Raw genomic sequence first — 13,961 nt, 5'->3', positions numbered from 1 at the left:
AGTGTCCTTAAATTTGGTTGGGGAGAAAGAGTTTTTTTAAGACAAAAAAAGTTAAACCTAATTTTTATTTGTACAAAAGAAAAACAAGGTCCCTGGAAACAAGGCTGACACCATGGCATTTTGTTTGTAATTCCTGGAACGTGTTTTGGCATCGTGCATCGTTCGCTGAATTTCAACCATCTTTGCAACTTAAGATGTTATAATTTCGGAATTGCTAGTCTACCTCAAACGTCTAAAAAGTGCATTTTATCAACATTTTTAATTTGGCAACGGCCCTTATGCTTTTGTTTTCAAAATGCATAGAAATGCTACATGTGTACAGAAATATAATTTGTTTTCACTTGTGGCATTACCTTTAAAATCCCCTAAAAACATTTTCATGATAATGTCCTTAAAAAATCTCAACAATTTTTTTTTATAAAAATACCGTCATCTTCTCAAAAAAGTTTAAAAACTTTTAATAGTGGAGATGACCCAAACCTAACAATGGCTACTAACAAAATGCTCTTCGAATTCGAAAGTGTTACTGTTTAAAAAAATGTTTTCTTGAAGCTATTTCAGCTATCCCTTGAGAACAAGGAAGTAGGCCCTCGTCATAACTGCATTAAATCCAAGATCTGGGAATATATCCACCTTCCTAAAGCATGTTTGAAAAAAAGATGAAGTTCGATAAGACTGGAAAGCTGCCATGGAGCTACTGATAAAATTGCAACGATAATCGATAAAATTATAACCGTATCGTATTCATTAAAATGTAGGGTATCAGTTTAACCGTATGATAAAATCGATATACATAGTATCCTCCAGATTAAACTTGTGCTCGACTAACCTAGTAGATGTCCGATATTGTTCAAGTTACCGTGGAGTTCCGAATGGTACTTGTTGTTTTTTAAGTTGACGAAAAAGTCGAGATCTTTGAAAGAGTAATTATTTATATCAAGAAATCAAAACAAAATACTTTTTTCCTTCAGGTTTGTTGACAAAATCTATTATAGCAATATCACATTTATGTTCGCCTAAAATGTCGTGCACTTCTGCGATTAAAATAAGCTGACAAGAGAATACAAATAAATATCTTTGTAGATTTCTTTAAACTTCGGTTTTTATGTGTTTGTCTGAAAGTATATTTACTTTGTAACGACACAAATTCTTTTTGACAATAAAAACAAAATCCATCGTATTTTTTTCAACACTCGAGCTTCCATTTTGTAAACCATTTTTTAAAAAATATATACATCTCAGGGGATTTGTTTAAAAGTTAATGCCAATTATAAACATAAGATAAGCGAATTAACCATAACAGCGATGCTGATATACGCTTTTCTTATTATCCCAACACACAAAATATATTTTTTTTAAGTTCATAGTCAGCTTGCCAAATCATGTCTTGACTTGTTGCGGTGTTGTTTTCGTAAAAAATATCGCAAAGTGTTGTCTTCTCGCTTTTTAAATAAGAATGAGCAAAGAAAACTATTTCAAAGTCATGTGTTATTTACCCATCAATTATAAAGAATGACGATTATAGAGAAGATATTGTTGTTAATTATTTTGTGGTTTGTGCCGTTTTTAATTATAAAAACATTTCTGTTGAATTTTTTAAACAAAGTATCTTTCCATGCTCAATGGTTATTTTTTTCTTCAACTCACTTTAGCCGTTCCTCATATTTTAGCGTTTTGTTGTGCCGAAGAAAAGACATTTCACGGCAGGTGTTTTCTTTTTTATTCTTTACATAAATTCCGAGATGAATGGTTTTTTTTTCAAAATAAAAACTTAAAAGGCATAATCGGCGAAACGTTTAAATGCGTAAGATAGGAGCTTTCATGAATAAAAGATTTTAGATATATTATTAAACAGTGCGCCACGTTAGGTGGTTCTACTCAATTTCTTGTTGTAACAAGATGTTGTGAGAAGTGAAATTTATCTTGATTTTATGAAATATAACACACTTTTATACGTTTTATTTCAAAGAAATTTCGTTAGCAATCGTATTGTAGAAAAAAGAGTTGTTTTATAGTGAAGTGGGTTATTATTTGTCGTGGTAAAGTTTTGAAAATATTTATCTGGGATGTCGATTATGGTAAGAAATTTAAATGTTGAGGGCAAGCTTTATCAAACTATATTTATGGATTATTTCACACTGGAATAAACTTTATTGGTTTCGCTTTATAATAACATTTTTTGCTTTCTTTCGTTTTGAAAATAACGCTTTAGCTAACCTGAATTTTGACAATTTTTTATCAATGTAATAACATTTATAGCTAGCCTTCGAAATCGTATTTTAAAAACACAAAAGTTGTAAAAAACCAAGATCAAAGTTTTTATTATACTTTTTTAGTTCAAATTTGAAATTTGTGATTTATACACCTTAGCTAGATCCGTCGTTTAGCTACAAACAAACTCTTTGTATATACTTCAGTTTACAAAAATTTTAAACAAAGTTTGAAACAAATATCACTGTTAGCCTGCTAGATAAGCATTAGTATCGTATTTTTTTATCATATTTTTTAAAAAAGATTTCAAACTTTTTGAATTATGAACGAGCAACGCCTCAATGTTTTATTAACGAACTTTGTGAATGAAAAAAACATTAGGAAGAAAAAGTAAAAACCTCAACATATTTTTCCTGTTTAATTAATTCCATCGATTTTTCTTATGTAAAGCTTTTATAATGTGTTACGAGAAGAAGCTATTATTTTTCTCAATTCTCCACCATTATTTAAATTCATTTTTCGGAAAAAACAAGCCCCGAGTTTTTTATCGAGCGTATTTTTGAAGCAAAACAAAACACCGAAAATTTGAGAACCTGCGTAGACCCACTCACTTTAGTATGATGCACAACTGGTCAACATAAAAGAACTCATTTGCTTTTCTTTTTGAATTTCTTCTGTATTTGTGTGTGTTTTCGCATTCTTCTGAAGGTTGTTTTTGTTTCAAGTTTACATATATTTAGAAAGGTAAAAAGTTATTGTTGGTTTCCTCCACTATTGTTTATTGTCGTCCAAAATATTCTGAGCTTAACCAATTTTTTAGTAATTGGTCAAGAGATGGCTGCAACACGTTTTGACTAAAAAGTGTGGTTTTCCTTTTAACTAGCAATATAGCCTAGAGCTAGCTAGCTTGCTGGCTTTGCCAATTTTAATCGACTAATAATTTATTTTTAAGTTATGTATATGAATTGTTAATTCTTTCGATAATATTGATATTTTGTTGTTTGTTCAAGTTTTTTTAAACCTATATTTATTTCAAACATGCTATGTTATCTTTTCTAGTGTTTGAAACAATTCTTCTTCGTGTTTTTTTGTTGGTTTATTATACTTTTTTATGTGTTTACTATTGTGAAATATATAAATTCTTTGTGACACTGCTGTTGGTAGCTAACATCAATATTTTGTTTACACAAGGTATATACAAAATCTTTTGCCTAAAATGATAAGATATAACCAAGCCTTAAATATACATATTATATAAATGTAGCTCTACATCACATCTCAACTAAATATTCTATTACATTTAACCCACAGTAAAAAGTCTAAAATGTTTTCTTAACACGGAATCAATTTATGTCGAGATATTTGCAGAAAAGTGTTATACATTCGATCTTGCGATGAAAAATACACCTATACTCGTCTTACTGACAATATATCAATTAAAAATGTCAGCGTAAGTCTAATTGACATTTCACATACACTTTTTTTTAATTTGTGAGTCATCCTAAAGAGAATTTAAAAAGTGGAATGTATATTTCATGTAACAAGGAATCAACATTTGCATGTGTTAGTAGTACTCTTTTTCCTTATGGTTGTCTATATATTAAAACTAGAACTTGTTTGCAATGTTAAATGCTTAACAGGTGATAACAAAAAATAGTTGCACAGAGTTGTTAAAAAGTCAAGGTGAATAAAAACTGTGCTCTTTTGCTTAACAAAACATTTTTTCTTGCTACGTAAATAATTAATCTATTCTTCTACTCTTGTTAAAATTAAAAACATTTGGTTTTGAATAATTTATATATTGCTGATAAAGTTTTGTGTTATATATATATATATAAAAAAAAGTTTTTTAAGAGCTAGAAATAAAAGTTCCCTATTACAAGTGAAAAAGAAAATATTTATTTCCGTTGCTTTTCGTTATGGAGGGTATAATTTATATATATATATATATATATATGCATATACAAATATGCAAATAATTATAAGTTAAAAGCTGGAATACGTCTCAAAGTTAATTTACATAAAATTTCCTTTTAACTTATATACATCAGCTAATCAGGATGTAAATATAGATTTAAGAAAGACAATTAAAAAAAAATAATTAAATTCTTATCAAGCTGTTTTCTTCTGAACATTTCATAATGCACACAAAAAATATTTTAATGTCACTAAATATTATAACAAAAATTTTTTGAGTCTGTGCAGATCAAGGTATAGGCATGTTTTTAAAAACAACTTCTGATGAGTGTTCTGATGGCTTCTAATAATCTCAATGTATTCATCTTTAATTGTTTATAGCAATCGATTTCCTGTTGTCATTGAACTTTCAATCTCATCAACTTTCCTACTAAAGAAACAATGGGTCATTAAAGAAACTTGTGTCCTTTTGTTGAACACAGCAAGAATCTGCATGTATTCTGTTAACCATTTTTTATTCTGTTGCGCGATCACAAAAAAGGAATTATCCTTGTGTACATTTTATTTATAAGTATTCTATATAATTTTAATGCATTTTATTTTCCTATTTTTTTGCCTTCCAGATAGGATGTAGTGCAAGGCTCCTGCAAGTTTTAAGCATATATATGTTAAAGAAGTTGTTAAACCACGTTCAACATAGTTTTCCTAAATTTTATAAAACAAAATCAGTTTTGACTGTATGATAAGTATTTTATGTTTAGTTTACACCATAAATTTGGTGATTAAATATTACTGCTTGTTATTCATACTTTGTGGTCAGAATATGGTTATAAATATTAATTTAGCATACACACATGCACCATCTGTGTATATTGGAATTAGTTCTTATAATTCTGTGTATGGATGTTTTCTGGTTTTTGACTTCTTTGATGTGTCACAGGTTTTTCCATTCTTGTTCATGTAAACTATATATTAAAATAGGTAAAATCGATAATTGCTAAGAAATTCAAAAATGACACAGCAAGTATACAACCTACTACAACCATTCATGTATATTCTGTATCTGAACCTGCTTTTAAAAATGAGGCATATTAAGCTGAAAAATGCAAATTCACACAATTACAACAATTCTGTTATATACTTATTTTTAATACTAAAGAAAAGTTATACATGATTTATTGTCTTTAACCTTTCTTGCAAGATTACGCTCGAAACTCTGCCCTGAAGTATTTGTAAGAAAGTGTTAACAAATGTTTTGTTATAAAAACTAGTCCATAAGGCCAGTGGAGTAATCCACTTGGGCAGAAGGACATGGGAAAAATAGGTTGTTTTAGATTTTTTGCTGACGTCAGCAGTGCAAATACACAATAAATTAATTGAGAAACTTATTTTCATGTTTCCTCCATTGTGTAGAGCCTACACTGCTGATCAAGAAAATGTATATAATCGTGTGGTTTTGATGAGCGTTTAATGAAATATAAGGGTTTAAAAATTTTGCTGACGTCAGCAATGGCCCGTCAAAACCCTAAAAAATTTTTTAGAAATTTGTATACACTTTGCATCGTATAGATCTTAAAACGATGATCAAGAAAATTTTTTAGAAATTTGTATACACTTTGCATCGTATAGATCTTAAAACGATGATCAAGAAAATGTATAGGATCATGTACTTTTGACCAACGGTTGCAGAGATATTAGGGTTTAAAGGTTTTTTGATGATGTCATCAACCCGTCCATTCCGAAACGGATTTGGGGACCCAAGTTTGGAAAAATTACCCAAATTGGTCCTAGGTGGTCCCTAGTTACCCACGCGGTGAAAAATCATTGACGTCACCACCTCGTTTCCAAGTTATTTGGCCTCAAAGTTTTCAGTGCACTGTAATGGCTTCATTAATTTAATATAAGATATTGTCGTTAAAAGATATTGACAAAAAGACTCGAAGAACTCGCGCATTCGGGTGGTAAAAAAATTGTCTTTTTAAAAGTCACAGACAGACAGACAGAAGCTCCAGATTATTTTAAGAGATGTCTTGTTTTTTTACAAAAAAATTATTGCTATATATTAAGCTGTAACACTTTTTTTGTTGTTGTTCAAAATTAACATTTTGAGCCTTAAATAACTCCTAAGGTATGTTATTACATGAATAATTGTTAAAAAATCGATATTTAATTTTTAAAAACATAAAAGATGAAATTTAAGTTATGTTTGTCCTATTCCTTTTTTTATAAGTTATTTTTAACTGTCTGCCATACTTTTAAGTAAAATGTCATTCCTTCTATTTTCATAATCTTTAGTTTTTTATCACCTAACACTTGCTTGATCATATCAGTACATGGTAAAAATGTTAGTCAGTAAAATTTTTCCTGATCATTACTTTTTTTTTGTTTTCTTTAGCAAACACGCAACAACACTAATTTATTTAATTAAAAATTAAGTCTTTGTTGGCCTTAACAACTTCCCATAATTAGGGGCAATCACAATCTATACGAACATGTATGAGTTGTTTTATGATGAATTTACAAAATGTTTAGGACCAAGCTGATGAGTCTGATGGAAGTATGAAAAAAGAAGAAGTGGTAACGGAAAAAATGAAAGCAGCTTACAAAAAAACGAAAGAAAAAGTGTGTTTCTCTTGTTACTATTTTTATATTTCCTATTTAAAATTTTATTACAGGAAATAAGTAGCAGCTAGTTGGTATAGATTACCCAGATAAGAATTTATAATTAAATTTTTTTGGCTGACTTTTTTTTTCCTTCGAGAGAAAGTAAACAAAGAATTTTAAAAATGTGTACTCAGTATATCAAATGAGTACCTTGAATGTCTTACTAAGCCAAACATTGACACAAAAATGTATTTTTATTTAGAAGATTATCGAGAATATTGAAAACGGTTATTCACATGGTAAACACCAACAACAAAAAATCCAGGTATTTTTTATTGTTTTTTTTTATTGTCTTTGACACACTGAACTTTCAGGCTACACTTTTCAATTTGTGAGTTATCCCTTTATGATGGTTATTGGTAAACTTATAAAAGCCAGGAAACGTGTTTTAGCCTAAGGTTTTCTTTTTTATTTTACATGTCTGGCTGAAATTGTTATTATTGTGTTCATTATTTTCTGAGGATGTTTTTTTTATTTTGAAATATGTTTTTTTTTTTCTAAAATCTAAACATATAGAGTTTTTGAGGAAAGAAAAGAACATTCCGTATACAACGTTGTTACAGGCGATCCTTGATTAATGTCATGTTGTTTATTTTTACACCAAGAAAATAAGATAAGAATTATAATGGAGTGTTTTTTTTTCTAATCTTTTTTTGGTGGAAATAAGTAATTACAATCTATGTATACTAACCATTTTTTTAATGTTATAAAAATAAAATCCCACATATCAAATGAATTAGCGTTTGACATAATATGTTTTTATCGACACATTAAAAAACTTTACCTGCCCGACAGCATGCAAGAAATAGAGAATTCCAATTTTTGACAATCTAGTTAAAAGACTTTCTTTCCACAAATTTCACTACGATACGCGATCCTTGATGTTAAAATACCTTTTTATAGTACTATATTTTTCCCCTGCCAATCCAAACCGCATTGTTTTAAAATTCTACTGATGAAAAAAGAAAAAGTGTCATATTGAAGAAGAACTACTTTGTTCATCACTAACATACTGCCAAGCAGTGAGTGGGATTCGATCCGCGGTTCCCCAGAACTGGGAGCCGCAGACGAACCCACTACACTACGTGCGGCAATATGTTAGCGATGAACTCAGATAGTTTATCCGGATGGTGTGTATACATATAGGTGAATATTTATCATAGCACATCCGTATTTTATTCTCAACAGAGAATGCTTCACCCCGATCAGACCTCTGATCATGACGGGCGAGTAGAAAAAGTGTGTTGTTGAAAATGAAAATAAAATGCTGAAATTTTTATAATCATGCTAAGCATCTACTTTCTTCTCTTTTTGTTTTATTGATACTGGTGAGTGATCAAAAAATTGGGTGATGACTTTGTTTCTACTTTTTTTCCTTCTGTAGAGACTAGGAAAAAAGAAGAACGGTGTTAATGACGATGTTACCGCAACTGGCGATGTTACGACGAAGAAACGAAGTAAAAAGGTTCGTACTACGTACTAAGTCGCGTTAACTAGGGCTCTTACGATGCGCGAAAATCGGTCCATGTTTTCAGTTTTTTGAAATATACCATAGGTTTTATGGCATAAATTGTAGTAAATAACGGCACACACATAACATACTTGCTTTGTTGTTCATTTTTTTTATCAAAAAAACTGATTTAATGTTGTTGTTGTTGCAGGAAATCGAAAAGAAAGGGAACGGAGAGAAAGCTCGTTCAGACTCTCCTGGTATGGACTTAAGCGTGTTCCAACCACGTGGAAAGCGAAGGTGTGTCATACAAAACGAATCGAAGAAAGCAAAAGAAGAGTGGTGGAGTGACGACGACGATGAGGAAGAAAAACACGACGCTGACAACAATGACAAGGCTGATGTAACTGACGACGAGAACGGTAAAAATATTTTATTGTTGCTAAATTGTATTTTTTATAGGTTACGTAAAATTAAAGAAAAGTAAGCGTATAAAACTGGGTCATATCAATGAAAATGGAAATTCATAATTTTTCCATTCTGTGCATAAAAACACACACCATGATAACTAATATACACTGTCTAAATCACTTGAGATAGTAAGATGTGATTCCCCCCAAGTTATTAATATTATTTTATTCATTCAGGTGAGCAACCAACGGCAAATAAAAAGAAACGAAAAACAACAAAAGCTGAGAAGACAGCCGATACAAATCCCGTTACTAAAACAGTTCGTTGTTACGTGTTTTCAACTGGGATGGCTAACCGAGCGGGTCATGCGGTACATAAAGGAAGATACGCTAGTGTGACGGAGTATCATCATGCCCAAAAGTGGTCCACACCGTATCTAAGTGCAGAAGTACACTGTAGGCCTTTCCATCCAGATTTTGAGGAACAAGAAGAGGTTAAAGATTTAGCTCCAAATCATTTTAACATGTCCGCCGTAAAGCGTGACGAAGAAGAGGAAACTAATTCTCCCGCTCTTGACACTGAAACAAAGTTTCAACCTCAACGGAGGAGTCCTGTAGTGGTGCCCCGAGAACGTCTACTTAGCGTTGATAGTTGGCAGAAAGAACAAGTGATTGAAGCAGCTAAAAAAATGAGCGGAATCAACGATCCACAACATAGAGACACGCAAAGTCCTCGAAGTTTTGTTACTGCCGGCTCTGTGGCGACCGGAACAATTAATAACGTTGCAAAACCCCCTGACAAAAACAATGCAGATTCGGACTCTTCTCCACAAACTGTGCCGAAATTTACTGAAGTTTCCAATAAAGACACTGATAAGGGATCTTATGGGAATACCATATTTAGTCACGCGAATACCATATTTAGTATTGAAAAGATGACAGCATCGTCTGAAGATATCTCTCGCAAGAAGGACTTAAACAGCCCTCCTCAGTTAGTCCCAACTTTTTCGCAAGAAACTGTAGAAAGTAAAAACAATTCATATCCCGCAGACATTACTAATTTGAAAGAACAACTTCGTTACCATTCCCCTAAGAGGTTTGGTCACGATTTGACTAGTAATTATAAATTGCTAAACGAATCACGTGATAGCAGTGTCCGACCAACAGTACTCAGTATGCTAGGGGATCGACATGAAAATGATAATATTCGCAGTACACTTGATGTAGCTGAAAAAGCATTAAAAGAGTCAAGAACGTTACCTCTTCCATATAAACATTCAGGACCAATCCTTCCACGTGATGTACATCCTGCTCTGTTTATGTCGAGACATTCTCCGCACACATCAGCATTTAATGGTCATATACCTTCTAGTGTAATGTTTTCACGTCACCACTCCGTTGACCCGTTCACGTCTTCGAAATCACTGGGAGTGACTTCATTTCAACCACCACACACTGCAGAACATTTTTTAAACCGTAACCCACCTATAATTGCTCCGTTCAGACACCCCCTACATAGTCCAAATGGATTTCAGGAAGCAGAAAAATTAAGTGAAAAATACAAGGCACTTTCCTCATTTAATCAAAGACCCTCTTCCCTACCCATGCTTACCTCCGCTGTGGAAAGTCGTATACCAAAATCTTTTTCTGTAGAAAGTTTAACCCGAGTACAAGAGAAGGACAAAACGCCCCAAATGGACGCCCGCAATGGTCAACACGATGAGGCGTTAAAATTGAGTATACAACCTGGAACAATACCAGATAGACATTTTGCATTTCGTGATCGGTTGCACATGCCACAAACAAATCTTCATAACGGAGTAAAGCGTCCATTTGACGAACATTTACCCAGCCATTTTATGGAGAGGGTACATCGAGACAAAAAAATATTTGAACATTTACACGAAGAACAACTCCAACGAGAAAAAGAAAGATTTTTGTTAGATAAAGAACGTTACATCCACCATCCTAGGTTTCCGTTGCACGAGCCGTGGTCATCTGCATCTGCAGAACGAGTGCGACCAGGCTATGTACCGCGAACTTTACCGAATACTAACGAGCGAAGTGGAGATCTTCCTTCGCCGCCTTATCATGCAGCATACGCTCAAATGCATCGTTTAAATCCGTATCCCTTCACGAATCGGTAACGATAAATATCGTTCTTAATTTGGTTACGAAGTTTGGATAATTTCTAATTGTATATTTTTTTAAATCTTCGGTTAGCCACTGACTTTTTTACGCCGGTCGTAATTTAAGACATTCGCGCATGGTTTCATATACGTTGTTTTTGTTTACGTGTTTGCAAACAAACTCAGGCAGCGGAAGACTAACGTCTTCTAAAACTGTTGTGGATAGGGTGGGCAACTGTATTAAGAAGAATGCTGAAACAAAGTCAACTTTGTTAGTGTTCCATGTTTGTTTTAGTGAGTTTGACCACATGAATATAAATGCAAATAAACCGGCGTTATCTTAGGACCGGCGTAAAAAGAAATGTATTCAGGGGACGCACATTTATATGAATGTTTTATACTTGTGTATATATTATTTTCAAGGAATACAAGTTTTAATTCTCCTTTTATGATCTAAATTACTTACATTGGACTTCATGTTAATTGAGCTTTATCAAGGGAAATCCTGATCATAAAATTTGCTTTTACAAATTACCTGTTATTGTATTAAAGTAACATTAATTAACCTCGTCTTAATTACACCGCTATATGTTATTTCCTTCTTTTCACAATGTGCGGTACACTTTGATAGCCTTGCTTACTTTACTTAGTTTCCTCAATGTAGAAAACGGCGCTCTGCACACATTTGCAAATGGCCTAAAATATTTATGATTCCTTTCACCCTCGTTCTCAAGCATTTTTCCTTTAGCCGTCCTCTCTCCTATCAACAAGGTAAATATCCCTGGAAAGGAGGGTGGATTCCTGTTCTTTCCTCATGCGAGCGTTATATTTCGCGACGCAACGGTTGTGGAATACTCTGAATTTTCTTAAATGGTTAATTGGATCAAATATAAGGTTTCGGTTTTTTACGAGGTAAGTTTCGGTTTTTTAGGGGTAAGTAAATAAGTGACAATCGTCCCACACTTAAAATTATTCTCGGAGAGAAAAGCTTTTTGGGGGCGAGAATGACATTTACATTACAGCAAAGGAAACCTGATATCCAATATTCAACCACCAGGTTTTTTGTGGATGAACTCGTAAGGACTCCAGCCCGGGCTTGTGTAGTTTTTGCATGAAAATAATCTGTATATAAAAACTTACAGGCCGTTGTGAATAAGAGGTGTTTTTTCAATTACAAACCCAGAAACTAAACAATTTTTCTTTTTTCTTTTGTATGAAGATAACTTCGTAAAAAAGCTACGAGTCGTGTCAAAAAAGACAAACCTGAAAACTTTCGGTAAAAATATGTGAGCTCCACTTATTTTTCGCGTCCTTAAAAAATTTTACTCGATAGTTTATACATTTTCCTTTACAAACTGCGTTGAAGAAATAACGTGTTATCCGCAAAAAAAATGGAAACTTAACGATTCGGCAAAAGAAACAATCTGTGTAAGTAAAGGTTTCTTTCATAAAGTATAATAAAGGAATATGTGTAATTCATTTGTCTGCAAACCACCCAGCAAGTACCTCGAACCCTTTCAAAGCTCTAGGTAACCAGGGATTATTTTTGGGTTAAAAGTGCGCTTATTACAGAGTTGTACACGGGACTGGTGAAAAAGGTCGAGTAAACAAAGGTTTGAGATAGTGGATAGTCGAGATAAGGAGCGTCGATCGTAAAAAAGGCCGAGATAAGGAAAGTTTGTCAATTCATGCACAAATTATTTAAATTTTTAAACCTGGCCAGGGATGGACTATTAATTAGAAGAATCAATTATTACTATTCTCATGCTATATGTATTTAATCATTTGAAAAAATTCAAAATGCTTCTTTGCTTTTTACCAGATATTCTGTCCTTATTTACAAAGGATTCTAAACGCTGCAATAAGGTCGAAATACCGTGATAAAATGTACTCAAGGGACCGTAAATATAGGTCGAGATAACGGGTAGTCGAGATATTGGACGTGTTTTAGCCTACGGGAGGTTGAAATGCCGAAGGGACAGATAAAAATTGGTCGAGATACGGAAAGATCGAGATAACGGGTAGTCGGCGCCGACTATATTTATTTTTTGTTTGGTTTCACACTAAAAAGTAGTCATACACGGTAGCCAAGAGCTTGATTTTTTCTGGATTGTGAGCTTTTTACTTATGCAAATTTGTTTATAAACTTAATGTCATTGAATTGAAATTAATGGAAAGCCAAGAAAGTTTTATTTTTAAAGACATCCATGTATTATAAGAACCCCACACAAACGGCCACCACTTTTTTTTACCAGCGTTGCAAATGGGCTCCGCTATTGCTAGCAAGTTTGTTTTGGTTCTGCTGGGCAAAAAAAAGGGCAACGACTTCATTTAGCACCGGGCTAAGTGGTCCCGACACACGACGTACAACATAACTAACAACCTTCATACTTTATCGACATAAAAAGCCGACAGACGTTCAGTCATACTTCTCCAACCAAATGGACCCGACAAATGAAACCGCATTATCCGACATCCTCTCTATATAACAAATACATATTTTTTCTGTCGATGGTCATACCAACGTAATATCGCATAATACTGCATAATACCTTCATAATACTCTCTGTCGCTACATAACAAATACATATTTTTTCTGTCAATAATCCATAACCAACGTAATATCGCATAATACTGCATAATACTGCATAATACCTTTATAATTCAAAAAAAGTACATAAATTTTCTGTCGATGGCCATAACAACGTAATATCGCATAATACTGCATAATGCCTTCATAATACTCTCTGTCGTTACATAAAAAATACAAAAATTTTCTGTCGATGGCCATACCAACGTAATATCGCATAATACTGCATAATGCCTTCATAATACTCTCTATCGTTCCATAAAAAATACATATTTTTTCTGTCAATAATCCATAACCAACGTAATATCGCATAATACTGCATAATACTGCATAATACCTTTATAATTCAAAAAAAGTACATAAATTTTCTGTCGATGGCCATAACAACGTAATATCGCATAATACTGCATAATACCTTCATAATTCATAAAAAACACATAAATTTTCTGTCGATGGCCATACCAACGTAATATCGCATAATACTGCATAATACTGCATAATACCTTTATAATTCAAAAAAAGTACTTAAATTTTCTGTCGATGGCCATAACAACGTAATATCGCATAATACTGCATAATACCTTCATAAT

General features: G+C 32.7%; 1 protein-coding gene across 3 annotated transcripts; it reads left to right on the top strand.

The window, feature by feature from the left end:
• The first annotated feature begins 853 nt into the window (after positions 1–853).
• On the top strand, positions 854–11,230 carry LOC130629016 (uncharacterized). 3 transcript variants are annotated; one of them, XM_057442108.1, is made up of 6 exons: positions 854–971; positions 6,661–6,750; positions 6,995–7,057; positions 8,177–8,257; positions 8,454–8,664; positions 8,890–11,230. In XM_057442108.1, exons 2-6 carry the CDS (start codon positions 6,688–6,690, stop codon positions 10,797–10,799), a joined length of 2,328 nt encoding a protein of 775 aa, XP_057298091.1. In that variant the 5' UTR covers positions 854–971; positions 6,661–6,687; the 3' UTR covers positions 10,800–11,230. The 3 variants fall into 3 exon arrangements, with proteins under 3 accessions (XP_057298091.1, XP_057298089.1, XP_057298090.1); XM_057442106.1 differs by lacking the exon at positions 854–971 and adding an exon at positions 1,841–2,078; XM_057442107.1 differs by lacking the exon at positions 854–971 and adding an exon at positions 2,114–2,955.
• The last annotated feature ends 2,731 nt before the right edge of the window (positions 11,231–13,961 follow it).

This window comes from Hydractinia symbiolongicarpus, chromosome 15, assembly GCF_029227915.1.
Source record: "Hydractinia symbiolongicarpus strain clone_291-10 chromosome 15, HSymV2.1, whole genome shotgun sequence".
NCBI classification, from domain to species: domain Eukaryota; kingdom Metazoa; phylum Cnidaria; class Hydrozoa; order Anthoathecata; family Hydractiniidae; genus Hydractinia; species Hydractinia symbiolongicarpus.
Note: the sequence above shows the minus strand (reverse complement) of the source record. Positions and strands in the feature narration are given on the sequence as shown.

Coding starts and splice junctions, on each gene's coding strand:
- LOC130629016 (XM_057442106.1), top strand. Junction 6,751..6,994: donor ACAAAAAAACGAAAGAAAAA/GTGTGTTTCTCT, acceptor ATTTTTATTTAG/AAGATTATCGAGAATATTGA. Junction 8,258..8,453: donor CGAAGAAACGAAGTAAAAAG/GTTCGTACTACG, acceptor TTGTTGTTGCAG/GAAATCGAAAAGAAAGGGAA.